Raw genomic sequence first — 26,344 nt, forward strand, 5'->3', positions numbered from 1 at the left:
ACCTGATAATTACAGAGAGGTGTGTTGTTGGATCAAGGTTGGATATGAACTCTGCTAGATCTCCAGGAACAGGATTGGGCAGCCCTTCTGTACCACTACTATCAAAATGTACTTGAGTATTTGTATACAGCTTACATTAAAGTCGTCACTGATCCTTGACTGATTTTTTTGTAGGCTACCACTTTATACATAGTATTACCTTAAACTTGAAAAGGGAATGTGTCATTGAAGAGGAAAACATGAAATACTTGGAAGTGGTGTGAAGGATAATATAATAATAATAATATATTTATATAGTGCCTTTAAAAGTTGCATCATAAAGTGCTTTACAAGAAAAAGATACAATAAAAGAGAAATACATTCATATAAGAGAAATGTATTCATGAAAGAGAAGTGCATTCTAATATACAATACAACAATTCAAGAAGAAAACTACTGTATAGAGTAAAAACTATTTCAAAGTAATCAAATGAAAGCTACCCTAAAAAGTTAGTTTTAAGGGAAGTGTAACAAAGTTCAAGGCTTGGGGAAGAAGGAGGCTGGAAACGGCGAACGTTCAACATAATATTTAATCATAAAATAAACACAAAACTAAAGTAAAGCGGCAGCCCCTCATGGACGACTGCTGCATAAAAACAAAACAACATAAAATCCTGGCCTCGTACTCTCTCGTCCTTCACTGTTGTCGCTGCTTTTTTTATCCTTCCGGAGCTCCTCCGTGAGAAACTCGAGGCCATAGTGGTACACATTAGCAATCATGTCATCAGCCTCGTTCCTTTCCCACGGCTCTCGGCCTCGCCCTGCTTGCCACAGGCATATATTTCCATTTTGGAGCACAATGAAGGGAAATTAGTTGGCGGAACTTAGTTAAAAGTCCAGCTTCAGAGGAGCAGAGTTCACGCATTGGGGTGTATGGAGCTCTGATATTGAAGAGCCAAACCATCCAAAGCCTTTTAGGTAAGCATGAGAATTTTAAAATCAACACAAAACCTTAAAGGGAGCCAGTGCAAGGACTCCAAGTGATGCAATCCCTTGTTCAGACCTAGCCAGGATTCTAGTGGCTGAATTTTGTACAATATCTAATGTATTTAGGGTAGCTTTTGAAACCCCAGCCAGAGCATTGCAATAATCAATGTGGGAAAATACAAAATCTGCATAAAAATGAAATTATTACAGATTAAGAGTTGACCTAGTGCAAAAAATGTAAATGTTAAAGAGTAAAGGACCCAAAATTGATCCCAGAGGAATGCCAGATTGCACTAAGCGTACACTGTAAAAAGTAATACGCTCTACTTAATAAAATTGTGGCAAAAGATTACAAGCAATATTATTAATTAAATTCAACATATAAGAATTGAGTTATAATTAATCAAATTAATTCCTTAAAAGTCTAAATGTGTAAAATTAGCAAACACCATTACAAAAACCACAAACTGACATAAAAAAGCAAAGAGTGAAACTGCCCAACTAAATGCAACACTGATCAACATAATGGTGACCAAATATTTTCAATAAAATCAGCATCAACATCTAAATCTCTGTTAATTCTTGCGTTTCTCTTTCCTTCAGTCATTCTGCTTGTTATCATCAGGTGTCTTCAATTTTGGCAACTAAAAATAAATAGTTCTTAATTCATCTTTGACATCTGTCTGTTATTCACATATTTTTGTTTAAATTTTACCCGTTTTAAATGGTTTAAGGTATTAATTTGATTACTTCTAACTCAATCCTATTTGTTGAATTTAATTAATAATATTGCTTGTTATCTGTTGCCAAAATTTTATGGAGTAGATATAGTGTATTCGTTTTTACAGTGTAACTAATGTATATACTTAAGTCCTTAAAGGAGTAGTCCACTTTTAAATACACTTTTCCTGATAAATTTACTCACCCCCATGTAATCCAAGATGTTCATGTCTTTCTTTCGTCAGTCGAAAAGAAATTAAGGTTTTTGATGAAAACATTCCAGGATTTTTCTCCTTATAGTGTATTTCAATGGCTACCAACAGGTTGAAGGTCAAAATTACAGTTTCAGTGCAGCTTCAAGGGCTTTAAATGATACCAGATGAGTAATAAGGGTCTTACTAGCAAAACGATCGGTCATTTTCGAAAAAAATACAACCGTTTATGCTTTATAAACAAAATATCGCCTTGAACGTACTTTCCGCTTCCGCATTCTTCATAACGCTTACGCTGAATGTCCTACTCCTTCCCTATTCAACCGATCGTTTCGCTAGATAAGACCCTTATTACTCATCTGGTATCGTTTAAAGCCCTTGAAGCTGCACTGAAACTGTAATTTTGACCTTCAATCTGTTGGTAGCCATTGAAATACACTATAAGGAGAATAATCCTGGAATGTTTTCATCAAAAACCTTCATTTCTTTTCGACTGACGAAAGAAAGACATGAACATCTTGGATGACATGGGGGTGAGTAAATTTATCAGGAAAAGTGTATTTAAAAGTGGACTTATCCTTTAAGTCTAAAACCACTACTGAAAATTATTCTGTTGCAGTTTTACATTAAAATTATATTGTTATTATAACAATTTGAGTTAAAAGATGAGTTGCTTGGTTATGTTCTTTTATGCTTTAATGACAGCAGCACTTGAGCTGCATGTTATCAACAAGTTTGTGTGAAACCAGATGATCATGTTCTCCAGCATGATTTAAGAATTATCCAAAGAGCATCTTGTGCTGCTTTGGAAGCAAGAACACCTGATGTGTTGTAAATTTACTTTGATTATTGGCCTAGATTATGAATCCTACATTTTTACATTTCTCTGTTTTATTTATTTTCAATAAAAAAAGGCCCTTTCCCCCTAAAGCTTTGATATTTTTTAGGTTTAAATTGGAAATTGATAATTGTTCTCAGACTACTGAACCCAATAACTATGTTTATAAGTGTTGCATAATCAACCAGAAGATTGTATTTAATGTTTAATTTGAGTACATTTAGAACTTCACAACTATGTAATCAATACAAAAGAACAGAAACTGTATGCAGAATTGATTTATTATGTAACTGGTGTATATTGTATTGTATAATATATTGTTTTGTTGACATTTTAAACTGCGTTAAATATTACAACAGTTCTTCCCTCAGAAAGTGTAAATGATTGTATATGTACACCATACAAATAACATGAATACAGATTTCAAATGAAAAGACGTTTATGAATTGATAACATCGTAATCTGGGGATACATTAAAGCAAACCACTAGTCTTCTTCTGTTGTCTAAGATATCAAAGAGACCGGGGCAAGTTGTCACACAGTGAAATGATTGTTGCATGTTTTTTACATATGATTTATTTGATACAATTTCATAATTGCAATTCCTGTTGGCCAAACCAATGCTAATTATTTTGGGTAACTTTTTACATCATTGCTGTTTTATATATTATTTTTTTTATATGTATAATTCCTTTACTGTTTGAGTAAATTGCATCAGCATGCCAATGAATATCCTATAGCAGAGGGTTTCAATCATTTAGATTTCCAAATATGATCATCCCAGGTACCTCCTAAAAAGTGTGACAACTAACCCTGGTATGTTATACTGAGTTAGAGATGCAAAAGTTCACAGACCCAAATCCCCATATCTGTGTGACATAAATAGTCCAGAATAAATAAAGTTACATCCTCTGTTAAAATTGGTTATAATACTTATATTACATATGGTAATGATGACAAGTCCACATTTCTAGAGTCTTTTTGAAGAAACCAGCATCTTCTACGAGAGAAACCGCTTTCCCGTCCTGAACCTTCATAGCATCAGTTACTTCATGGCTCTGAAACAAAAACCACATTATTTGCGTTAGTATTTATTACGCCAATGCAACAGATCTCGACATGTGATGTCAGTTTTCCTGAAATATTTCTCAGAAGGTTGTCAGTGTTTCACTAAATACCAATGCTGTTTAAGTTTTATTATTTTCAGTGTTTAATGTTAACAATATGATAAATCATGTCAGAGAAGCACTACTACAGATGTAGTAGTAGGTTTAGTATTGTAAACTATGTGAATTATAGCAATGTAAATAAAATGTGAAGGGTGAGTTGTAATAGCTTAATCCACTCCCTGACTTATTATTTTAGTGTATTATATTGTAAATGCACTGATGAGTATGACTCATCAGTTTAATTATTTTTTTCGTTTATTGTTCACTGTGATCCTACGGAGAACAAGCAGTTTGGACAATGGATGGATTTATTCATATAGACACACTTTTAAAGGGATAGTTCACCCAAAAATGAAAATTCTGTCATACTCACCCTCAAGTTGTTCCATACCTGTATACATTTCTTTCATATGCTGAACATAAAGGAAGATATTTTGAAGAAAATGGGAAACTGAACAGTTCTGGGGCACCATTGACTTCCATAGTATTTTTGGAAGGCAATGGTGCCCCAAAGCAGCCTTTCTTCAAAACATCTTCCTTTATGTTCAGCAGAAGAAAGAAACTCATACATGTTTGGAACAACTTGAGGGTGAGTAAATGATGACAGAGTTTTCATTTTTGGGTGAACTATCCCTTTAAAAAATCAGTATTTGTTAATTAAAGCTAAATAATCTCAAACAATTTAAATAACCTCAAATAATTACTTTCCACTTTACTCAGAAATCTGTAATTACCAGCATGAAGCTTTTCCCAGCGATAGCTGTAAATCACTCCCATTCATTATTTGACACTGCAGTAACATATTAATCGCATGTAAAAGAACAGCATACATTGAGTTTAATCCTAATTCAATGCTAGCTTTATGGAATATATTTACTAGCATTAAACCCCATATTTGTGTTACCATATTGTGCAAGCATTATGGTCACAATGGTAAACAGTTCATTGAATGGAGGGCTTCACCTCATGTTAACTAACCCAGTTTATGTACTTAATCTGCATTGTGTTGCTAGTTTCTCTTTGTTCATATTGAATAGATCTGCTCTCCCAGCAACTACGCATTTTCATATAAGCCTCCATCATAGGCAAACCTGTTAGTCACTCCAAACCTCACCCTTGGTTTCTGAGACCAGCTTGAGAAAATGTGAATTTTAATTTTTAATAATAATAATAATAATAATAATGCTGTTGTTATTAAAGTATTGTTTCTCATTTTGTTGATATGCAGGGGTTATATGCCTAAAGCTGTAATATAACTTACATTAACTTGTATATTTATAACTTATAGATGTCTAAAATGTTGTCTGCAGAAGTTTATTGATTTTTACCTCTCTTATAGTGGTGTTGTGGTTATCATCTCTGAGGGTTCATCGTGTACATCCCTGCATGCTGTTCCGGCCCTCCCTGTTGAAGAAACGATATAGCATTTATAAGAGATTATGTCTGACAGCTATAATAATAGAATCATAAACATATTATGTAATTCTGAATATTCATTGTTTCATTTATTGAATAAGTCAATACAGTTCCAAGTTTTCAAATTGCGCAATTCATAGATTAAAAGTTTATTTATGTTTGAAACTCTGAATCACATTGTCTTATGCTGATGTAAACTAAACGTTTTTAAGATAGTGGTGTGTGTGAAAAAATTTCTCAACAGATTTTTTTTAACATATTTCAGCCATAAGAAATTAGATGTTTGTTAGAGATGTTCTTACCAGGACTGGGTAGTTTGGGCTTTTCTCAGGTGTGTGTGGCATATATGTGGGATTGGCAAGATGTTCTTTGAAAGATGTCCTCTGATAAGGTGCATGTTCTATTATGGTGGTTGTTTCTTCCTTTTTGTCTCTTCTTCTACAGCACCAACAGCACATCTGGAGATGGAAATGAGGTATTTTACTATAGCATTTACATGAGGAACTTTTTTCCTGTTATTACTCTTAATTTATGATAAAGAATTTGAAGTACGGAAATAAGTCTAAGGTTATATGTGACCCTATAAGGGTATATTTTCATAAGGGTCAATTTTTTGGAAATTGAGATTTATATATCATAATAAATATAGCTGAATAAACTTTCCATTGATGTATGGTTTGTTAGGACAGGACAATATTTGGCCAAGATCTGGAATCTGAGGGTGCAAAAAAATCAAAATATTGATAAAATCGCCTTTAAAGTTGTCCAAATGAAGTCCATAGCAATGCATATCCACTCACAAAAAGATTTTTTTTTAATATATTTACGTAGGAAATTTACAAAAGATCTTCATGGAACATTATCATTACTTAATATCCTAATGATTTTTGGCACAAAAGAAAAATTGATCATTTTGACCCTTACAATGTGGCTTTTGCTACAAATATACATGTGTGACTTATGACTGGTAATTGCTTGTTATTTACAGTTAAATGAAAATGTATTGTAGTTTAAAATTATTTTAAATGCATTTAGGTGAACCTAAGAGTGCTTTTTGACCCACTTAAGTACTTAATCTTTATAAGCAATTTCATAATTGCTTCTATTATCTTTGAAATATGGTTAAAGTGTACTGACAAATGTACTGACAAGCATTTAAAATACACTTTAATGTCATTTCTATTGAAACTTGTATTTAAATATACATAATTTATAATATAATGTACGTAATAGAAATGATTACACATTAATGAACTTGCAATTTAGTACAGTTAAAATATATTAACGTTAAATGTAATATTGAATAGTTAAGATTATAATCAAGTACTTTATGTGCTTTAGTATGCTAGTCAAATAAGTGTAGTTTTAAAAAACAATTAATTAAGATGTGCTTTACAGTAAAACTTTTCATTTTAATTTCACATTACAAAGTGCACTTTTTTAAGTGTGTTAAGTCTATTATAAAAATGTGTTCTCTTTTTCAACAGCCTTTTGTTTTAGTAATATTATATTATCTGCAAGTACACTTTCTTAACAATATACTTTTAAATCACAAAGAGTACTTTGTGAAACTTGTGAGTTTCTAAAGCAAAGTGTAAATGTTACATTTTACCAGTAGGAGGAGGATGAGGAGAAGCAGAATGATGATGCATGCTAACACCAGCAATGCAATGGCCCAACCAGGAAGCCAAAACCCACCGCTTCCTACAAGGGGAGCTGCTGTATCCACAGGAGTTGTGGCTTTTTCAAAGAGCCAGGCAGGTGTGACTGTTTCTGCATTTAAAAAAAGTGTATATATATATTTTGAATTAACTTAGTTTCACAGCCTTTCAGCCTCTAGTTTCACACAGTCTTCAAAATGTAGTTACCACCATGAAACTGCATTCGAAATCGCATACTGACACTGGTAGGTCACATGATCATGACAACATGGTGAATGTAGTACATCCAGATTTCATTCACACGTTTATAACACGCTCATAACTTAGCGGTAATTACTTAATCAAAATAAGTACCTACTCAAGAGAGTATGCGATTTCGGACACAGCCTGTGACTCTGTTAAGTGTGGGTGTGGCCAGTTTAATTCAAATTCACACTGATAGTGATAAATCAAAAGCCAGTTCATAAATTCTTAATTTTGTCTGACCCTGATGAATACTTACCAGCAGTGTACTCTCTGTTGAGTGCAAGACCATTTATTTGAGTTTTATTATTATTATCTATGGCTCTCAGGAACAAATATTTGATCACAACATGGTTGATAAAAGCGGTCTGAAACTGAATGGTACAATTCGCCATCATAGGCTCGCCCCTGTAATCAAACAAGAAACAACATTTTGCAAATTGACTGTAATATATAATGCAGTAATATCACCCTTGTGAAAAAGAAGTACACTTAAGCAAGGAAATAATATTCTCTTTAAAGTGTCATTTAATTTAGGACCAACTGACAAACATCTTTAGAAAAAGAATCAAATGAGGTTTACCTGAACTGCATATTTGACACACCTCTGTAAGTTTCTCTCGTGTCACAGTCAGAGCAATTAAAGGCCGTGTCCAACTGTGAAGGTCAACAAGATCATGTTTACAGATCTCTCTAGGGTCAACAGCAATTTACATGTAGCTACTTAAAATGTTGTTGCTATTGTGTAAAATGAGTACTGACATCTATTCATTGATAAATCACAGAAAACACTTACAACTCCAGAAACCTCGGCATACATCCGCTTGTACTCCGGCGAGTTTTTGTTAAGGAGGGAGTCATTGAAGACGCGGTTGGTGATCTCCATGCAGAGGGAAAATGAGTAAAGGGGTATAGGGTAGGTCTGTGTGGCTGACTGGAGACCCTCAACAATTTTTAAAATGCTCAAGGGCTGAGCACCTACAAAAGAAATAAGCTTATTCATTGCCATGTTGATTGCCATATATATATAAAACTACATATAGAATTTATTTATGTCATTTTTCTACTGAAGAGGTCTATTTATGCCACTCTCAGAAAAAGAAAATGGTTCAAAAGCTGTCACTGGGATGGTACCCTTTAAAAAGGTTCTAATATGTACCATTTAGGTACTAATATATAGTCAATATGTACTTTTGAAGAACTAATATGCACTCTTTAGGTACAAATGTGCACCTTTTGATAGCAGTGACAGCTTTTGTGCCTTTTATGTTTTGTGGCTGTGTATTTTTCCTCAAAATAGTCATTATTCAGCTTTTGTCAATGTCAGGACATTTAAATTAAAAATGATTTGCTAATGTTAACTCCAATTACATTATGCACAGTAAAATCTCCAGAGTTAAATCAACTCTGCTCAGAGTACATATGGTCCCTCTCTAAATAGTGTTAAAGTAACACTGAAGCAGAATTAAAGTTAATGAGATAATTAAGCAATTAATAAGGCTGTGACTGAAGTCAGTTGTAGTTCTTGTGTTTCTCTTTTCTTCAGTGATTCTGCTTGTTAACAGCAGGTGTTCATCAATAATGCACAACCATTATTTAATTAATTATTAATTAACTTAATTATCTCATTAACTTTAACTCTGCTTTAGTGTTATTTTAACACTATTTAGAGAGGGATCATATGTACTCTGAGCAGAGTTGATTTAACTCTGGAGATTTTGCTGTGTGTTAATAGTTTATTTACGAATAAAAAAAGTGTTGATCTCCATGCAGAGGGAAAAGGTGTTTCATTAAATATTCAAGACTGATACTAGTTGCAAATTGGGCATATTATATATTATTTTAAGTGTATCAAAAATGTATTTAGAGCAGACATTTTATAAATAGCATATAATATTTTATATCTTTTATATTACAAAAAAAAAAAGGTTTTTTTTTTTTCAAAAACACATTATTGATATTTTCCAAATGTGCCGGCATTTTAAAAATATTTTAGCACATTTTTCTTACTGGCATGTTTTTTTTTCTTCTTGATTTGTGTTGATTCATTGACTTTACAAAGTATAATCTGTGTCCCTGACAGCAACATAGTGTGGCCCAGATCCAGCCCATATCTGGTACATGTGGATTACATGCGGACCAGATGTGGGCCAGATCTGGGCTGACACTATGTTGCTGTCAGGGGTTTATCAAAAAGAGTTTTTTCCCTCATAATATAAGCAATAAAGCATATTCTTTCTCACCTACAAAAAAAAGAATGGATACAAATCTATTAAAGTAATATGACTTCTACAAGCTGATTGTGGGAGTCAATGAATGAAATAAAAACGAGAAAGTGAGTTACCATAACAGTTGTTCACATGAATTTCTAAAGTGATATTTTGAAGATATTTCATCAAATGTTAAAGTTTTAGCGTACCTGTTGCGGAAAACAGCAGGAAGAACAATACTGCCCCAGTGTAATGCAACTCAATGTGCCTCATCCTGAAGAAACTGGAACTGGATTAAAATTCACTGGATGTTGAAGTATTCCTCTAGAGTGTCTTGTGTAGAGTGGTACTGATGGTAACTGAAGTATAATCTTTTATTTGCAAAGTTTTTATCCAGAGAAAGACTGCCAATCAATCAATCGTGGATAGAGGCGTGGCTTTATTGGACCTAAAGTTAGTAACAGATGATGAATCATCTCAATTGTTTTGTTTTGCTCATATCCTCTTTTTCATTGTTCTTCAGTGAGATCCATGGACCTCCGACAAAGCCATTTTGTTTGACCTGCACGCACTACACTACAGTGAAATAATGCTTGCGTCAAAATTGTATAACTTGACTGTTTAACCAGGGGTTAATGCGTCTGACAATGGTCTGCTGCACCTTATGGAGAGGGATACACATGCTACCTCACTGCACAGGATGTGTTGTCATGGAAACATATTGCAAACAAGAGAAAACTGGTTTTGGGGGGCTTTTTAGACCTCCTTATGACACAAAATATATTTCTGGCATGGTAAAAATCTTGTGGTGAGGCATGATTAAGAATTAGATTTATACTGATATATGTGAGATATGTGAGAATAATAAAAAAGACAAAAATGATAATTATAATTAGTATAATATAATAATTATAATAATATAATGAAATAATTTAAACGTTGGGGGGGGGGCTAAATTTACATATATTATTATGATAACACTTTACAGTAAGGTTCATTAGTTAAACATTAGTTCATGTAGGCTATTAACTAACATGAACTAATGAATTAATATATTAGTAAATATTGAAATTAACATTAACAAAAATTAATAAGTGCAGTTCATTATTAGTTCATGTTAACTAATGTAGTTAACTAATGTTAACTAATGAAACTTATTGTAAAGTGTTACCTATATTATAGACCTTTCAGCAGAATTTAAACTGGATTTCAGTTGCAAAATTGTACAAGTTAACATGCAAATCAACAAAAAATCAAATAACAACATATGAATCTTTCCCTGACTTGACTTTTATGAAAAATGCCCTCATCTTTCAGTTGTATTCTGCCTTTATTATTCAGTAACCTCTTGTCTTGTCAGTTTGTTTAATTGAATTTACTAAATTTTACAACTATATACGGTACATAGTTTAAGGAAAGAACTTTCGATGCTTATGTAATTCTCTGCCTTTATTTTGGTGGTTCATTGGGGGGAAATGTATGTCAAGACTGTACTTACCTTCCATAACTCAAGTTTCCACCTTACTTTAACAAAATTAATTTCTTACATACAGCTATAACAAAGCGACATTTCTTGTTGCTGGAAATGCCAGATTCCTCTGCCAGTTTCAGTGATGTGAAATCATGCAAGTAGATACAACCATTCCGCCACCTTCTGGAATAAACATAATATTGAACATATGTTTCCTAAGTGACACATAAGCCTAGTTCTTCTCCTCCAGGGGGCGCTCGACACTCTCAGAAAGGCACCTTCAAATCTCACGACGTTTTTGTCTTTACAGTTTTTCACAATTGCAAAGACACATTTCTTGAAACCTTCACCCATTTTCGCACAACAATAAACACAAAACCAAAACTTCAAACTACATTCACAAAACCCCTGACCCTTCTGGCTTCAAAACCATTTTACCTGTATTTAAAATCAAACAATTCTTTATTTACATCATACACACACAGCCAGTCAATATATAAACACTACAGAGCATTCATTAGACTCTACATAAAAAAAAGTTTTAAAGGATTAGACTTTTGCAAAAAGAGTGCATGAGATTTGAAAATGGTTAGAGAAACTGCCTGAACTTATTTAAGGTTTTGCAGAACGAGTGATTTATTCGACAAATATGGTTCAGAGAATGGGGTTTAGTGTTGTGTAGCAATTGTGAAAAACTCTAATGCACCACAGACATTTATTCACAAAACAAATATAATCGTTTAAATCTATTATGACACCTAAATCTACCAGAATTAGTACTTGTGAAAAAACCTGCGACCATTAATCTATATAAAATGGTAAAATAAAATATCTTGTAATCTTAACCAAAGACTATAGAATATTACGTGTATTCTAAAATAGTTTACAACACCATTAAGATATGTTGTTATATCCTCTTAATAACAGTCAGTTGTAATATCAATGCATGCTGTCAGCGCTAGGAACTCTTCACCCTAGGAGTCTTTCCGGTTGGACTGTAAATTGAGACGGACCACATGTCTACATGTGCCGGATGTAAACACAACTACCCACGTGTTCAAGTAGGCCCCTAATGACTGTGCCTTACACATGGCTCTACATTCAGGAGGCAGCTGTTGATCTGTGCACATATTTACTGGGAACTGATCCTGAAACACATTTTTAAGGTAAGCTATTCAGTGACTATTCTAAAAATTACTGCTTCAAATAAAGTCATCCTTGTGGTTATATATTGCAGGTTTCATCATAGCTAATGACTGTTTTTATTGCTATTGGCTAGTTATATACATGTGTTGACTTTACAGGTACAGTCATGGCAGGTAGGAGCAAAGGTCGTGGAAGAAGCCAGTTTACCTTCAGTGTGGACGCACTGGGTTTTGGAAGGGGAGATTCTTTACCCCAATCTACACATACACCTTCTCCTCTTTTTCCTGTAAGTGTTTAATGGTTATTCAAGTGTCTTTACATTGTAATATACTCTAAAAAAAAAACATCCTGTCATTTTTACAGGAAACAAATCCTGGCAGCTGTGGTTTAAACATTTACAGAACAACCTGTACAATATGTAAACATGTAAATAACTGTGATTTTCAACAACAACAACAAAAATTATATAAAATAGAATTAGTAGGGCCACGCTGCTTCTAAAATATGTTTTGTACCTTTAAAATATACTGACAACCACCATAAAAAAGAGAAAACACATGATGAATCAAAGTTTATCACAAGTAGCTTTTTTTATGCAGGATCATGCACACAAATACAAAAACATCATCATAGTATCACAGAGTCACTAAAATAATGCAATAAACATTAATTTAACAACATATGATATGATATAAAACCCTATTGTACATAACTGATAATATAAAACCCTATTTTACATAACTGATAAAAAAAAAACTAAGAAATATAATTATTAAAATGAAAAATCATCAATTGTGAAGTGTTACAGGGAATTCTGGAAATGTGAAATCTTTATAAGATGACTTTGTCTTTTTTTACTTCCAAAAATGGTATTTTACTGTAAAATTACATGAAATGCAAGGTTAGATCTATTACAGTTTTTTCGTATAGGGCACTTACTTTTAACCAATTAGCAGGTTATTACTGTAGCATTTTATACAGTTAAATTTACAATAATTTTGGTAACACTTTAATTTACAGTGTCCTTGTTACATACGTTACATGTATTTACCATAGTAATTATGCATAATTACAGGTACATGCAAATAACCCTCAACCAAACCCTAATCCTACCGTAACCCTATAGTAAGTACATGTTGTTAATTTATATTACCCAGTACATAAATATATAATTATACTGTAACAATGACACCTTAAAATAAAGTGTAACCTATTTTTTTACATCTAACTACAATGGTTGTTATTACACATATATTGCTATGTGTATAAATGTTATAAATGTCTTATTACTGATTCTTGTTCTAAGAAAAGCTTTTGTTTTGTTTGAGATTTTGTTTCTAATGCAATGGCATTAGAATGTATGTATGTATGCCGCTGTATGTAACATTTGTTTTAATTTAATTTGTTCTTTCAGCCTATGCAATTTAGGCCAGTGCCTCTGACTACAGGAGAAGAGGTGGACTATATGCTCGCTCTTAAACAGGAGCTGAGAGCCTCCAGCAAGAATCTGCCATTCCACATAAGAGAAGCCAGAACAAAGACAGGTAAGATGGGCTGAGGCAACATGTGGGCAGTACTGAGCACACTGAGAGTGGACAATTCTGAGCACAAAGGATAAAGATCCAACATGACTTAGAGAATGAGGTCATGCAGTATCTGGATTTGCATTTGAACTGTGGGCAATCACAGAATTATTTAAAGCCGACGACCCATCAGGCATGGATGGTCGAAAATCAGGTTTGAACGGCTCTTTATTGTCTTCTTTTTTAGATGTGGCGCGTTACTCTGATAAATACCAAAATGGTGAGCCGAAGAACAACACAATTGAATGGAGTCCAGGTGAGACACAATAGTAGATGATAAAGCAGAGGAAATTCAACAGTCAAACATAGAAACCTGAAATCTGGGAGTTGAAACCTCCACTCCATTTAGGTCCTAGGATGCTTTTTGTCTCTTTGTAATTTAAATATATAATATTTAAAGGGATAGTTCACCCCAAAATGAAAATTCTGTCATCATTTTCTCACCCTCAAGTTGTTCCAAACCTGTATACATTTCTTGTTCTGCTGAACACAAAGGAAGATATTTGGAAGAATGTTTGTAACAAAGAAGATCTCACCTCCCATTGACTACCATAGTAGGAAAAAAATACTATGGTAGTCAATGGGGGCGAGAAACTTATACAGGTTTAGAACAACTTGAGGGTGAGTACATGATGACAGAATTTTCATTTTTGGGTGAACTATCCCTTTAAAGCTGTGAATTCCAAGGACTGGTATCTGGCTTTTTATTCAGCAAGGATGCATAAAGTCACAGATGACATCATTCCTTTTTGTCAGATAGGTGATGTCGCAACAGACCATTGATCAAAAGTGACAGTAAAAGACATTTATAATGTCACAAAAGATTTCTATTTCAAATAAATGTTCTTTTAAACTTTCTATACATAAAAGAATCACGTATCACTGTTTCCACAAAAATATTAAGCAGCACGTTTTTCATCATTGATAATAAAAATGTTTCATGAGCAGCAAATCAGCATATTAGAATGATTTCTGAAGGATCATGTGACACTGAAGACTAATGTTAGAGTAATGATGCTGAAAATTCAGCTTTAACATCACAGGAATAAATTATATTTTAAAATGTATTCAAATAGAACAGTTATTTTAAATTTCATATTACTGTTTTACTGTATTTTTAATCAAATAAATTTAGTCTTTGTGAGTATAAGAGATGTATTTCAAAAACATTTAAAAAATCTTACCACAGACTTTGAATGGTAGCGTGGAAGTTCTTTATTAAATTCATTTACTATTAATCTTTTTAGAATTTTATTTTTAATGTAATTATTTTTAAGAAAACTTGTTCAGCATGAATTAATTGGTCAAAAGATGCGAGAACTCTATGTACCATTGTAGAGGTAATCTTCTTTATTAATTGTGTTACAACTGACTTATTACATATTATAGTCAAGAAAATGTGAAAGTCAGGTCTCTCTAAACATATTTGATTTCATTTCAGACTGGAGCAGACTGCCAAAAGAGCTTTGTATTAAAGTACGGAAACCCCGAAAAACACGTAAGAAACTCTATTATTATTATTACCATGTGTGTAGGTTCACAGTCTAATGTACTAAATGTACAACCAATACATGTTAAAATATGAGTAAATCATGTTTTTTTTAATACCTTTGTTCCATAGTCACAGGTGCTAAGCCACTACTTCAGCGAAAACCAAAAGTAGCTGCTGGCAAAGAAGAGGTTCTCCAAAAACTAGAGGTATGAGTTCACAGAAGCCATAATATTTTGTTATGTTGCATTAACTGCGTATAAGATGTTTTAAACATGCTTGGACATTCAAATAAATTGAAAAAGCAGATTGACCTAACTGAAAACTTTAAATAGAAACACAAAATATTCTGAAACTCACACTGACATACTTTAACAAAAGAAAATACCCATTTGCTTTCTCCTCATTACCTGTTTTTAAAGGTGCCATCGAATGTTTTTTTTACAAGATGTAATATCTAAGGTGTCCCCTGAATGTGTCTGTGAAGTTTCAGCTCAAAATACCCCATAGGTTTTTTTTTATTAATTTTTTTAACTGCCTATTTTGGGGCATAATTAGAAATGTGCCGATTCAGGCTGCGGCCCCTTTAAATTGCGCGCTCTCCACCCCCGGAGCTCGCGCTTGCCTTAAATAGTGCATAAACAAAGTTTACACAGCTAATATAACCCTCAAAATGGATCTTTACAAAGTGTTCGTCATGCATACTGCATGCATGCGTCGGATTATGTGAGCATTGTATTTATTTAAATTTTATTCTGAATGAGTTTGAGGCTATGCTCCGTGGCTAACGGCTAATGCTACACTGTTGGAGAGATTTATAAATAATGAAGTTGTGCTTATGAATTATACAGACTGCAAGTGTTTAATAATGAAAATAACGACGGCTCTTGTCTCTGTGAATACAGTAAGAAACGATGGTAATTTTAAGCACATTTAACAGTACATTAGCAACATGCTAACGAAACATTTAGAAAGACAGTTTACAAATATCACTAAAAATATCAATTTATCATGGATCATGTCAGTTATTATTGCTCCATCTGCCATTTTTCGCTGTTTTCCTTGCTTGCTTACCTAGTCTGTTGATTCAGCTGTGCACATTCAGACGTTAATACTGGCTGCCCTTGTGTAATGCCTCGATCATGGGCTGGCATATGCAAATATTGGGGGCGTACACCCCGACTGTTATGTAACCTTTTTTGGAGGTCTTTTAAACAAATGAGATTTATATAAGAAGGAGGAAACAATGGTGTTTGAGACTCACTGTATGTCATTTCCATGTACTGAACTCTTGTTATTCAACTATGCCAAGGTAAATTCAATTTTTAATTCTAGGGCACCTTTAATCTGTGTATACAGCACTTTAGTAATGTTCATTTTATGAAATGACATTTACAGGGAGTGCAGAATTATTAGGCAAGTTGATTTTCTGATCATATTTTTTTCCCAAGCACATTTTACCAATTCCAATCCACATCAATCTTAATAACTACTATTAATATTGTTTTTAATCATTTATAAGTGATATATAATTGTTCATGAAGGCTGGAAATGAAAAATGCCTTATATTCAGGTGTGCAGAATTATTAGGCAAGTTTTCTTTTACAGGCAAAATGAGCCAAAAAAAGAGATTTAACTCAGACTGAAAAGTCAAAAATTATTAAATACTCATGAGAAGGACGCAATACTAATGCAATACTAGAAATTGCAAAGTTAAAGCATGACCAAGGGACAGCAAAATGCTCATTGGGTCAGCGGGGTCAGACAAAAACAGGTGGAAAAGAAAAGACACATGTTAACTGCAAAATAATTAAGAATTATGTGTGAAACCATCAGGAACCCTTTAGTCTCCAGCGCCACCATTTTCCAGAACTGCAACCTACCTGGAGTCTCCAGAAGTGCAAGGTCTCAGGATCTCAGAGACTTAGGTTAGCTAAAGAATCCTAAAAAATGACCCGCACTTGATAAGAATCACAAGCTGAAGTGTTATAAAATACATGAAGACTGGGTTTTTATAGGCCTTATAAACAGACAGCTTGAGAGTGACTCCTGAAGGACCAGCACCACATCCTCTTGTACCACTGTTTGAAGAATTTATCTTCCAGAATCTGGCAGTAAGTTTTGGAAGATCATTTTTAGTCCATCTCTGCAAGACAGACATTTCAGGATAAGAGATGGACTAAAAGTGAACTCAAACACCTTACTGCCAGATTCTGGATAAATTCTTCAAACAGTGGTACAAGAGGATGTGGTGCTGGTCCATCAGGAGTCATTCTCAAGCTGTCTGTCTATAAGCCCTATTAAAACCCAGTCTTCATGTATTTTATAACACTTCAGCTTGTGATTCTTATCAAGTGCAGGTCATTTTTTAGGATTCTTTAGCTAACCTAAGTCTCTGAGATCCTGAGACCTTGCACTTCTGGAGACTCCAGGTAGGTTGCAGTTCTGGAAAATGGTGGCGCTGGAGACTAAAGGGTTCCTGATGGTTTCACACTTAATTCTTCACCTTAATTCTTAATTATTTTGCAGTTAACATGTGTCTTTTCTTTTCCACCTGTTTTTGTCTGACCCCGCTGACCCAATGAGCATTTTGCTGTCCCTTGGTCATGCTTTAACTTTGCAATTTCTAGTATTGCATTAGTATTGCGTCCTTCTCATGAGTATTTAATAATTTTTGACTTTTCAGTCTGAGTTAAATCTCTTTTTTGGCTCATTTTGCCTGTAAAAGAAAACTTGCCTAATAATTCTGCACACCTGAATATAAGGCATTTTTCATTTCCAGCCTTCATGAACAATTATATATCACTTATAAATGATTAAAAACAATATTAATAGTAGTTATTAAGATTGATGTGGATTGGAATTGGTAAAATGTGCTTGGGAAAAAAATATGATCAGAAAATCAACTTGCCTAATAATTCTGCACTCCCTGTAGACACTTGAGAAAAGAGAACAAGAGCATCATTCTGAAGAAGAGGAGGAAGAGGAGAAGAAGAAACAGAATCAGGAGGAGGAGGAGCCAGATGTAGATGAAGATTATGATGAAGAGGAGGTTGAAGATGTAAGAATTTTTTACATCAATCTTTGTGGCACTGTCATTTATCCATGTGACTTCTTTCTTTCTTTCTTTCTTTCTTTCTTTCTTTCTTTCTTTCTTTCTTTCTTTCTTTTGTTTGATAGAGACACTTTGCAAAATCACTGTTTATTATCATTGCATGGAAAAAGGTTGCTTAAAGCTGCAGTACGCAACTTTTTTGTGTTAAAAATTTACAGAAATTATATAATGAGAATATACAACATGAATCCATTTTCCAAACCGTGTTTTTGTCTTATCCTGAATCATTATGGTACACTTATAATAAGTGTTTATATTCGGACTATTTCAGACCGGACTGGTAGGACTCGCCGCAGAGTATCAGAGTAACTGCGTGACTCTCCATCCGGCTACAATGTTCTTCCGCAAGACGCGTGCAGTTCTGTTTATTAACCGCTAGAGGGCCAAAAATCGCAGACAGCAGCTTTAAGCATTATGCAGAGTATATTCATTTGTGGCTCACATAGCAAAGAAAGTCATATGGTGAAGGGTGGCAAAATTGTCGTTTTTTCTGCAAACTATCTCTCTAAATATCCTAGAAAGGGTCCTAGTAAAGCATTTTTAACAGCAGAATATGTGTACTGTGTTTCAGGAGACAGACTACATCATGTCTTACTTTGACAACGGAGAGGATTTTGGAGCAGATAGTGATGACAATATGGATGAAGCTGTCTACTAATGTATTTTAAGAGGATTTTTATCTGAAGTTCTTATCACTGGGGATGCATATTTCTATGAGTGAGAGTGAAAGTATGTATTTCAAGAAGTGTCTTAATTTCAACTTGAAACATACTGAATCAGATCATGACAAGTGACTGAATTTAATTTAATGACTAATGTTTTTAAGATCAGAGAGTCAGTGCTGCTATTGAGATGCTGTTCTGTGGTTTCTCAGCTGCTTTACGCAAATGGCTTGATCGACAGATACTGCTGCTATTCTAACAGTGTGCTGGAATGTTACTGAAAGACTTTTAATTGTGCTTTTGATTTCAGTTTAAGTATTGTAATTGGAAAGCTCTGCTTAAAAAGGGGACACACAGAAGCCATCATTCCTTTTTGCCATATAGGAGAGGACACTACAGACCGTTCAGACCAGTCTGCATATTTAATGCATCTCATGTTTACACCTGAAAATGCCTTGAATTGCAAATTACAACTGTATAAGAGAAACTTCATCTGTGTTAAGTTTCTTTTTTGTTGTTTTAAGTGTGTGACAAAATCATATGTGTTACTTTTTATGATGCTTTTTTATTCTGGAGTTTGACAGACCTAGTCTTTATTCATTTCCATTATATGATAATGAGTGGCTAAGGGTGGACATTCTTACAAAATGACTTCTTTTGTGTTCCACAGAAGAAAGAAAGCCACGTGGGTTTGTTATGACTTGAATATGAGTAAATTATGACATTTTCATGGGAGCTAGATGGGAGAAACGTCGAGAAACGTCATTCAAACATCATCATCTGGCAGCCGGCAGATGGCGATATTTCCCTTCAGTCTATAAACAATATTATGAGCTCTTAGAATAGCGTCACCTGATTGTAGAGCTTTAACTTCCCCATGTATTGCATTCTGCAGTTTTCAAATGCATGCTTTGGCGTGTGTTCAGCACAACGATTCTATTCATCTTGTTTTATTGCACCATGACAAACTTATGTTGCAACATTTTGCAGTGCTAGCAATTAAGCTAACAAAACTTGTTGAAAAATATCAGTTGCCCTCTAACACTAAACCCAATTCACAATGTGTCAAATCAGATGTGCTCCTTTTCACAAATATATTTAAATCCGTGACATAAAAGTTTCACTAGAAATTACGTTAAAGTATATTTTAGTTTACTATAAATGCTTGTCAGTACATCAACCATATTTCAAAGACAAGACAAAATTATGAAATTACAAAGATAGTCTACTTAAGTCTAACATACGTGGGTCAAATTACAGTACTTATGGGTCAAGGTCACTGCAGACTATTTTTAACGATGCCTTTTACCTTTCTGGGCCTTAAAAGTGGTAGTTTCGTTGCTTTCTATGAGGGATGGGAAAGCTCTCGGATTTCATCAAAAACAGCTTAACCTGTGTTCCGAAGATGAACAAAGGTCTTACAGGTTTGGAATGACATGAAGGTGAGTAATTAATGACAGAAATTTTTTTGGTTGAACTAACCATTTAAAGTATGTTATTTCCGTAATAAATAGGCTACACTTTTTGCTGAATGCACACACCTACATAATTTGCATGCAGCATTTTCCATCAGGGGCTGAGAGAACATGTTTTTCAACGTATGTCACGCGCCGTGAAGGACAAGGGTGTGAAATATAAGTCAACAAACAGAAGCAAACTCACCAGAAGGTACTAACCCCCCTATCTGTGTGGTGAACTATAGCACAACCAAGACATAAACAAATGCCACAGTCTACTGTAGAAACATGAACATACCTTACTGAATGTATTTGGACCAGCATGTGACTTTGTTAAACAAACATGGAACATTGCTTACAGCAATGTTAAATGTCTGCAGTCCTGACAAAAGCCCCTTAACCCGGTGAAGTCTGACCTATGAAATAAATAGTTAGATATATAATGGAAAAGTTTATTAAACCTTTAGACAAAAAAAGTTTGCATCTGTGTTCTTTGTTGAGCATCATATTTGATATATCAGGCTTTTATCTCATATAGTATGTTTAGTTGATAAAAGTCTGAAAATATTTCACAGCAAAAGGACACGTGCTGAAGGGGGTGTTTTTAGAATTATACTAAAAAGCCTTTCACTTACTAAATAAGTATAAACTATCAATCAGATTACAGAATGCATGTAGATCACATACAACAAGTTTGTCAGATCATGCTAATATTTATATAGCCTATCAAATATGATACAGAAAGATATAGGTTTAAGCTTGCATCTGACTGCTTTTTCTTCATTTCAGAACTTCTACATAATGCCTGTCATAAAATATTGAATCATAAGGTTGTGCATTAACCATTTTATGCTTTAGTTATGAATATACAACTTAACTTTGTATTATCTTTCTTCTTTTTAATCATGAAAATTGTGTTGCTGACTAAATTTTAGGCCCAAATTTTAGTCCCAGATCTAGTCTGCAAATGACTGCAGGACAAAGCAGCCTGTTGTTTGGGCGGTATGGAGGGGTCGTATGTCAGTGTAAGGTCGGGGTCTGTGAACTTACAGCTTTGAGCAGCACCATATATTTCCCAACCATTCACCCTGTCAGCAAGCTTAATGTGGAGGATCCCAAAAATATTTCTCGGTATGCCATGCATGGCAGAAACATATTTCATAAGCACGTATACAGCAGGCGGCTTTTGACAAGTAAGAATTGTAGAGTTTCTCTATTGGTAAGACTCATAATAGTAATTTATGAGTCTTTGTGGGCCATTTGGTTACATAAATAGGTGATACAGCATGTTGACAACACGCACGAACGTTTACGTGCTTATGTGCGACTTCCTCCTTCACTTGGTGTACTCAGCATGCCTTTGTGGTGAGATAAAGTACACAGTGTACACCCACAAACCCCATGCATGTATTGCATTTGGAAAGTCATTTTTTTGCTTTGTCCAGCCTACTTACAAATGATACAACTAACCTGATTTTGACATTCATATTCTTTTGGTACATATATTTTTTTCTGAAATGACAAGAAGGATGCAAATAAAAGTAAAGTAAACTATTATATCATATTCTCTAGATCAGAATCAAGCTAGATGCTAATGCTAAAGATGAAACTATTATGACTTTGTTATCTGGTATGTTTACCCTCCCAGTTCCATTTACGGCCACAAAGTGTCAACTTTACACTTTTCAACATAACAAATTGCCACCAAAACTTGGATCAAGTTCCCAGGGTGGAACTAACACTATTATGTAACTGTTGTTATTATAAGTATATTGAAGGATTTGTGTTGGTGAGACACTATCTGTTCTTAAATTGGTAGTCGACGCATCACATTGCTGCTCATTTGCATAAAGTTAAAACTTTGTTGCATTGTCAACAATCAAACCTACATTTTACGTTGAACATTCACCTGTTCAACGTAAAATGTAGGGAAATCAAGAAAGAGGATTCTGCTGTGGCAAGAAGGAGAAAGGCCTTGGAAACGGTCCCTCTAACATTTGATACAGCCAACACAACAGTGAACAGGCTTGTATTTAATGTACTGTAATATACTTTAAAGGATTAGTTCACTTTCAAATGAAAATTTCCTGATAATTTACTAACCCATGTCCTTCTTTCTTCAGTCAAAAAAAAATTAAGGTTTTTGATGAAAACATTCCAGGATTATTCTCCTTATAGTAGACTTCAATTGGCCCCAAACGGTTGAATGTCAAAATTAGTATATAACAATTAGTTCAAACTTTGACCTGTGGAGGGCAGTAATACACTTAGCAGCGTCTACATTGCCGTAATTCTAATAGAGAAGAAGAAGAAGAGAGCTACGGTGCATTCCAAATGGGATATATCGCCCTCTGAAGGGCACTTCAGAGTGAAAACAATCATGGCCGCCATATTGAAGGGTTGTTCCAAACCGAAGTGCTCAAAACTGGCCACTTCAAAGGGCCCTTCGGAATGAAGGATTTCAAAGGGTACAACTGATGGCCACTTCGGGCCCCCATGATCCTTTGCACAGGGAAGTTGTTTGACGTCACAGAATGGGTACAGGAGGTTAGGAGTTCGATTTTACCTATAAATGTATGTATAGTATTTTTCTACATTACTGCAATATTAAATACGAGTTAGATTTGGTACATTATTTTGGTCAAAATGGCATTGTACTTCAACCAAAATCTTTACAGCTACTTTTATCAGTCCATTCAAATGTTTCAAATACATAGACACAATATACATTATATTTACCGTAAAAAAGACCGGCAGTAGCTTATAATGTTACTACAGTAACAGAAGTGTGTTCCAAAAAAATAGTTTTTTTGACCCCTACACCCTTCATCCCTTCGAAGCTCTAGGGTAAACCCTTTGATACCCCTTTTCCACCAAGGCAGTTTGAGTGCTGGTTCGGAGCCAGAGCCTAGTTTCAAATCCGTTCTTTGTCTTTCGACACACAAAGCACCAGCTCCGAACCAGGAAAAGTGGTTCGTAAGTTGCACCAAAACATTGCTGGGCTAAAAGTAAGAACCACTTGCGTCAGGGGCTGGGGGCGGGGTTACCGTGACCAACAAGAAACTTGAGACCGCCATTTTTTAAAATAGCAGCTAATCGAGCTAATAGCAGCTCACAATCTCCGTCTATATACAAATTACGGTGAGCCGTGTTTGGATGCCGATGTAGGTTCGCAAAGACATGAGCATCAACAGTAGTGTAACATCCACGATAGTTGATAGAAGGCTTGATCAAGATGCATCGGAGCAGCGCGGACCAATTCGCGGGAGCATATGACTCCTTGTGCTTTTGGATTGTTCTCGTGAAGCTTTGATATCATGCGTCGATCGCTATGCGAGAAGCCGATGCATCTCAAATATGCTGTGAAATATGAGACGTATACAGTGACGTAAGACCTGGCTCTGTGCTGCTCTCTAGCCCGTGGAAAGGCAAACCGGTTCTTAGAAGGCTCGTCAGTTGAACCAACTCCGAACTGGCACTAGCACTAGCTCTGAACTAGCACCCGGTTCTGGTGGAAAGGGGGTATTAGTCCATAGGGATGAGCCCTTCCGAATGGAACGCAGGGCGAGTTCAAGACGAGCGTCTATGGTTAAAACGTATATAATTTTTTTTTTTTTTTTAGAAAATGACAGATCATTTCACTAGATAAGCCCCTTATTCCTCGTCTGGTATCGTTTAAAGCCCTTTGAAGCTGCACTGAAACTGTAATTTTGACCTTCAACCGTTTGGGGCCAATTGAAGTCCACTATAAGGAGAATAATCCTGGAATGTTTTCATCAAAAACCTTAATTTCTTTTCGACTGAAGAAAGAAGGACATCTTGGATGACATGGGGGTGAGTAAATTATTAGGAAATTTTGATTTGAAACTGAACTAATCCTTTAAGGCAAGTGACAAGATCAAAACAGCTTAGTACACCACTGTCTTGAGCAAGGCACCTAACACCCAAACACTCCCCGGTCACCACAGCAAAATGGCTGCCCATGCTCTGGGTGTGTGTGTTCACTACTCACTACTCCTATGTGTGTGCACTAACTTGGATGGTTTAAATCCAGAGGACGAATTCTGAGTATTGGTTACCATACTTGGCCCTCATATTTCACTTTCATATACTTTTATACTTTAATCAATAAATTGGTTAGTTCTAATTATCGAAGAGCAGAAATGTAAAACTTTTAATTTGATAATTTTATTACAAAATGCACATTTATAAAAGTGTACTTAAGTGTTCTAAGAAACATTGTCATGAAGGTTTACTCTCTTTAAGTTCACTTAAGTGGTCTTTTATTTCATTCATATTATATTATCTGCAAGTACAGTTTTTTGAATATACTTTTAAGATTTGAAGTACACTATAGAAGTGTGCATTCAAACTATTTTTTTTTCACAAGAATATTTCAATTTAAGTTCAATACTGTGTCACTGATTTTGCAAAGATCTCTCAGTTATGAGATCCTCCCTTCTGCTAATTCCGACTCTGATCACATGTTAGTCATGTGCTGCATTATTTCATTACCCAGTTACTTCTAGAATTTACTTTCCCTAGAAACAAGGATTCCACCAAACCACCAAAGATTTATATTTATAAACAGCTATCGCTTATCTACATTTATTTGCTGATTTTCAGAAACTGCCTCTAACTCCTGACTCCCATGAGAGAGCTGACTCAGCGCAGCCCTTTTCCTGCTTCCGCATATTCAGGGCCATTTCAGCTCCAGAATCAACCTCTCTATTGTGCTCTCAGGGAACGTCAAGTACTGCAGTGTGCTTCCTCTGTTTGGTTAGTTAACACATCTTACTTCCTCCTCGCTTGTGATCTGTTATTCATTCTATTCAATGACACAATGTTCTTGTTACAGCAATAAACAGTCCAGTTAATGAAACTGAAGTAAAGCAATAAACAGTTAAAATGTCAGCAACGCTTTGCACATATTGCTTTTTTATTACTTGTTTGCAAATTTAACAGTTAATTTTGTACTAAACAGAAGTCGTGACATAGTAACAAAAACTTAAAAGGATAGTTTGCCCAAAAATGAAAATTCTGTCATAATTTACTCCCCCAGTTGTTCCAAACCTGCATTTCTTTGTTCTGCTGTACACAAAGGAAGTTATTTTGAAGAATGTTTGTAACCAAGCAGGGGTGCGTTTCCCAAAGCGAACTATGGTCACAAGTTCCGTCGTTACCAATAGAGTTCAATGGGACTCACGACCATAGTTGGCTAACGATGCTTTCGGGAAACTCACCCCAGATCTCGCCCCACATTGACTATACCATAGTAGGGGAAAAAATACTATGGTTGTCAATGGGGAGCGAGATCTGCTTGGTTACAAACATTCTTTGCAACCAAGCTATGTAGGAAATCACTTGCTAGGAATAATGCAGTTTAGTATAACGTTAAATGATGCAATTGACCTGTTTAGTTGCTTTGACCCACATCACGATTGACCCTGTAATTACTAGCAGAACTTCCCATGTTCAAAAAGCACAACAATAATATGGAAACCACGTGAAAGCAGGGAAATGTGGTTATTGTTTGCGTAGAGCTCTCCGATTAGGGCACCAAAGGGTAATCAGCAGATTTTAGACTAAACACATGACAGGAGACAGATGTAATCAAGGGCATTATACTGCACATTATCTCTGACTTTCTCACTGATGTCTTTGTCTTTCCAGAATCTTAATCAAAGCTGCACTGCTGAAATGTTGACATAATGTAAAGGCTGACTCCACAAGAAAATTATGCACTGCCCATAATATTAATGCCAAATATAGTCATTGCTTTTGGTAAAACAAAAAGCATGTTCAGTGCCTTGACTTCCTCACTGTGTCACTGTCAGCTTAGTTGTTACTGACACTAGGGCTGTGATATATCATGACACTGTCTTCACGCAAAAGCTTGTCAGCAGCTCATCAGTCTGTGGTGTCACCCCTAAATGTGTTGGCAGGTGTTGCAATTCCTTCTAATACTGGCTTGAGGGACTGAGTC

General features: G+C 34.9%; 2 protein-coding genes across 3 annotated transcripts; one reads left to right on the top strand and one right to left on the bottom strand.

The window, feature by feature from the left end:
• Positions 1–3,009: 3,009 nt before the first annotated feature.
• On the bottom strand, positions 3,010–11,778 carry si:dkeyp-92c9.4 (mucin-1). 2 transcript variants are annotated; one of them, XM_048201108.1, is made up of 8 exons: positions 10,934–11,778; positions 8,022–8,203; positions 7,809–7,882; positions 7,485–7,633; positions 6,934–7,094; positions 5,624–5,779; positions 5,234–5,309; positions 3,010–3,794 (listed from the first exon to the last, which is right to left on the bottom strand). In XM_048201108.1, the coding sequence occupies exons 1-7, from the start codon at positions 10,938–10,940 to the stop codon at positions 5,259–5,261; spliced, it is 780 nt and encodes a 259-aa protein (XP_048057065.1). In that variant the 5' UTR covers positions 10,941–11,778; the 3' UTR covers positions 3,010–3,794; positions 5,234–5,258. The 2 variants fall into 2 exon arrangements, with proteins under 2 accessions (XP_048057065.1, XP_048057063.1); XM_048201106.1 differs by lacking the exon at positions 10,934–11,778 and adding an exon at positions 9,645–10,155.
• A 137-nt stretch (positions 11,779–11,915) lies between these two features.
• On the top strand, positions 11,916–19,391 carry polr3gla (RNA polymerase III subunit GL a). Its single transcript, XM_048201109.1, has 8 exons — positions 11,916–12,072; positions 12,211–12,338; positions 13,467–13,596; positions 13,823–13,891; positions 15,077–15,133; positions 15,257–15,333; positions 18,060–18,185; positions 18,811–19,391. Exons 2-8 carry the CDS (start codon positions 12,219–12,221, stop codon positions 18,895–18,897), a joined length of 666 nt encoding a protein of 221 aa, XP_048057066.1. The 5' UTR covers positions 11,916–12,072; positions 12,211–12,218; the 3' UTR covers positions 18,898–19,391.
• The last annotated feature ends 6,953 nt before the right edge of the window (positions 19,392–26,344 follow it).

Source organism: Megalobrama amblycephala, linkage group LG9, assembly GCF_018812025.1.
Source record: "Megalobrama amblycephala isolate DHTTF-2021 linkage group LG9, ASM1881202v1, whole genome shotgun sequence".
Lineage (NCBI taxonomy): Eukaryota > Metazoa > Chordata > Actinopteri > Cypriniformes > Xenocyprididae > Megalobrama > Megalobrama amblycephala.

Excerpts from the sequence above, each read along its gene's own strand:
- polr3gla (XM_048201109.1), top strand. The coding sequence starts at position 12,219 with ATGGCAGGTAGGAGCAAAGGTCGTGGAAGAAGCCAGTTTACCTTCAGT. Across the intron at positions 15,134-15,256 it reads ACGGAAACCCCGAAAAACAC|TCACAGGTGCTAAGCCACTA; the intron begins GTAAGAAACTCT and ends TTTGTTCCATAG. Across the intron at positions 18,186-18,810 it reads ATGAAGAGGAGGTTGAAGAT|GAGACAGACTACATCATGTC; the intron begins GTAAGAATTTTT and ends ACTGTGTTTCAG.
- si:dkeyp-92c9.4 (XM_048201106.1), bottom strand. The coding sequence starts at position 9,708 with ATGAGGCACATTGAGTTGCATTACACTGGGGCAGTATTGTTCTTCCTG. Across the intron at positions 8,204-9,644 it reads CCTGCTGTTTTCCGCAACAG|GTGCTCAGCCCTTGAGCATT; the intron begins GTACGCTAAAAC and ends TTTCTTTTGTAG. Across the intron at positions 7,883-8,021 it reads ATGCCGAGGTTTCTGGAGTT|TTGGACACGGCCTTTAATTG; the intron begins GTAAGTGTTTTC and ends TGACCTTCACAG.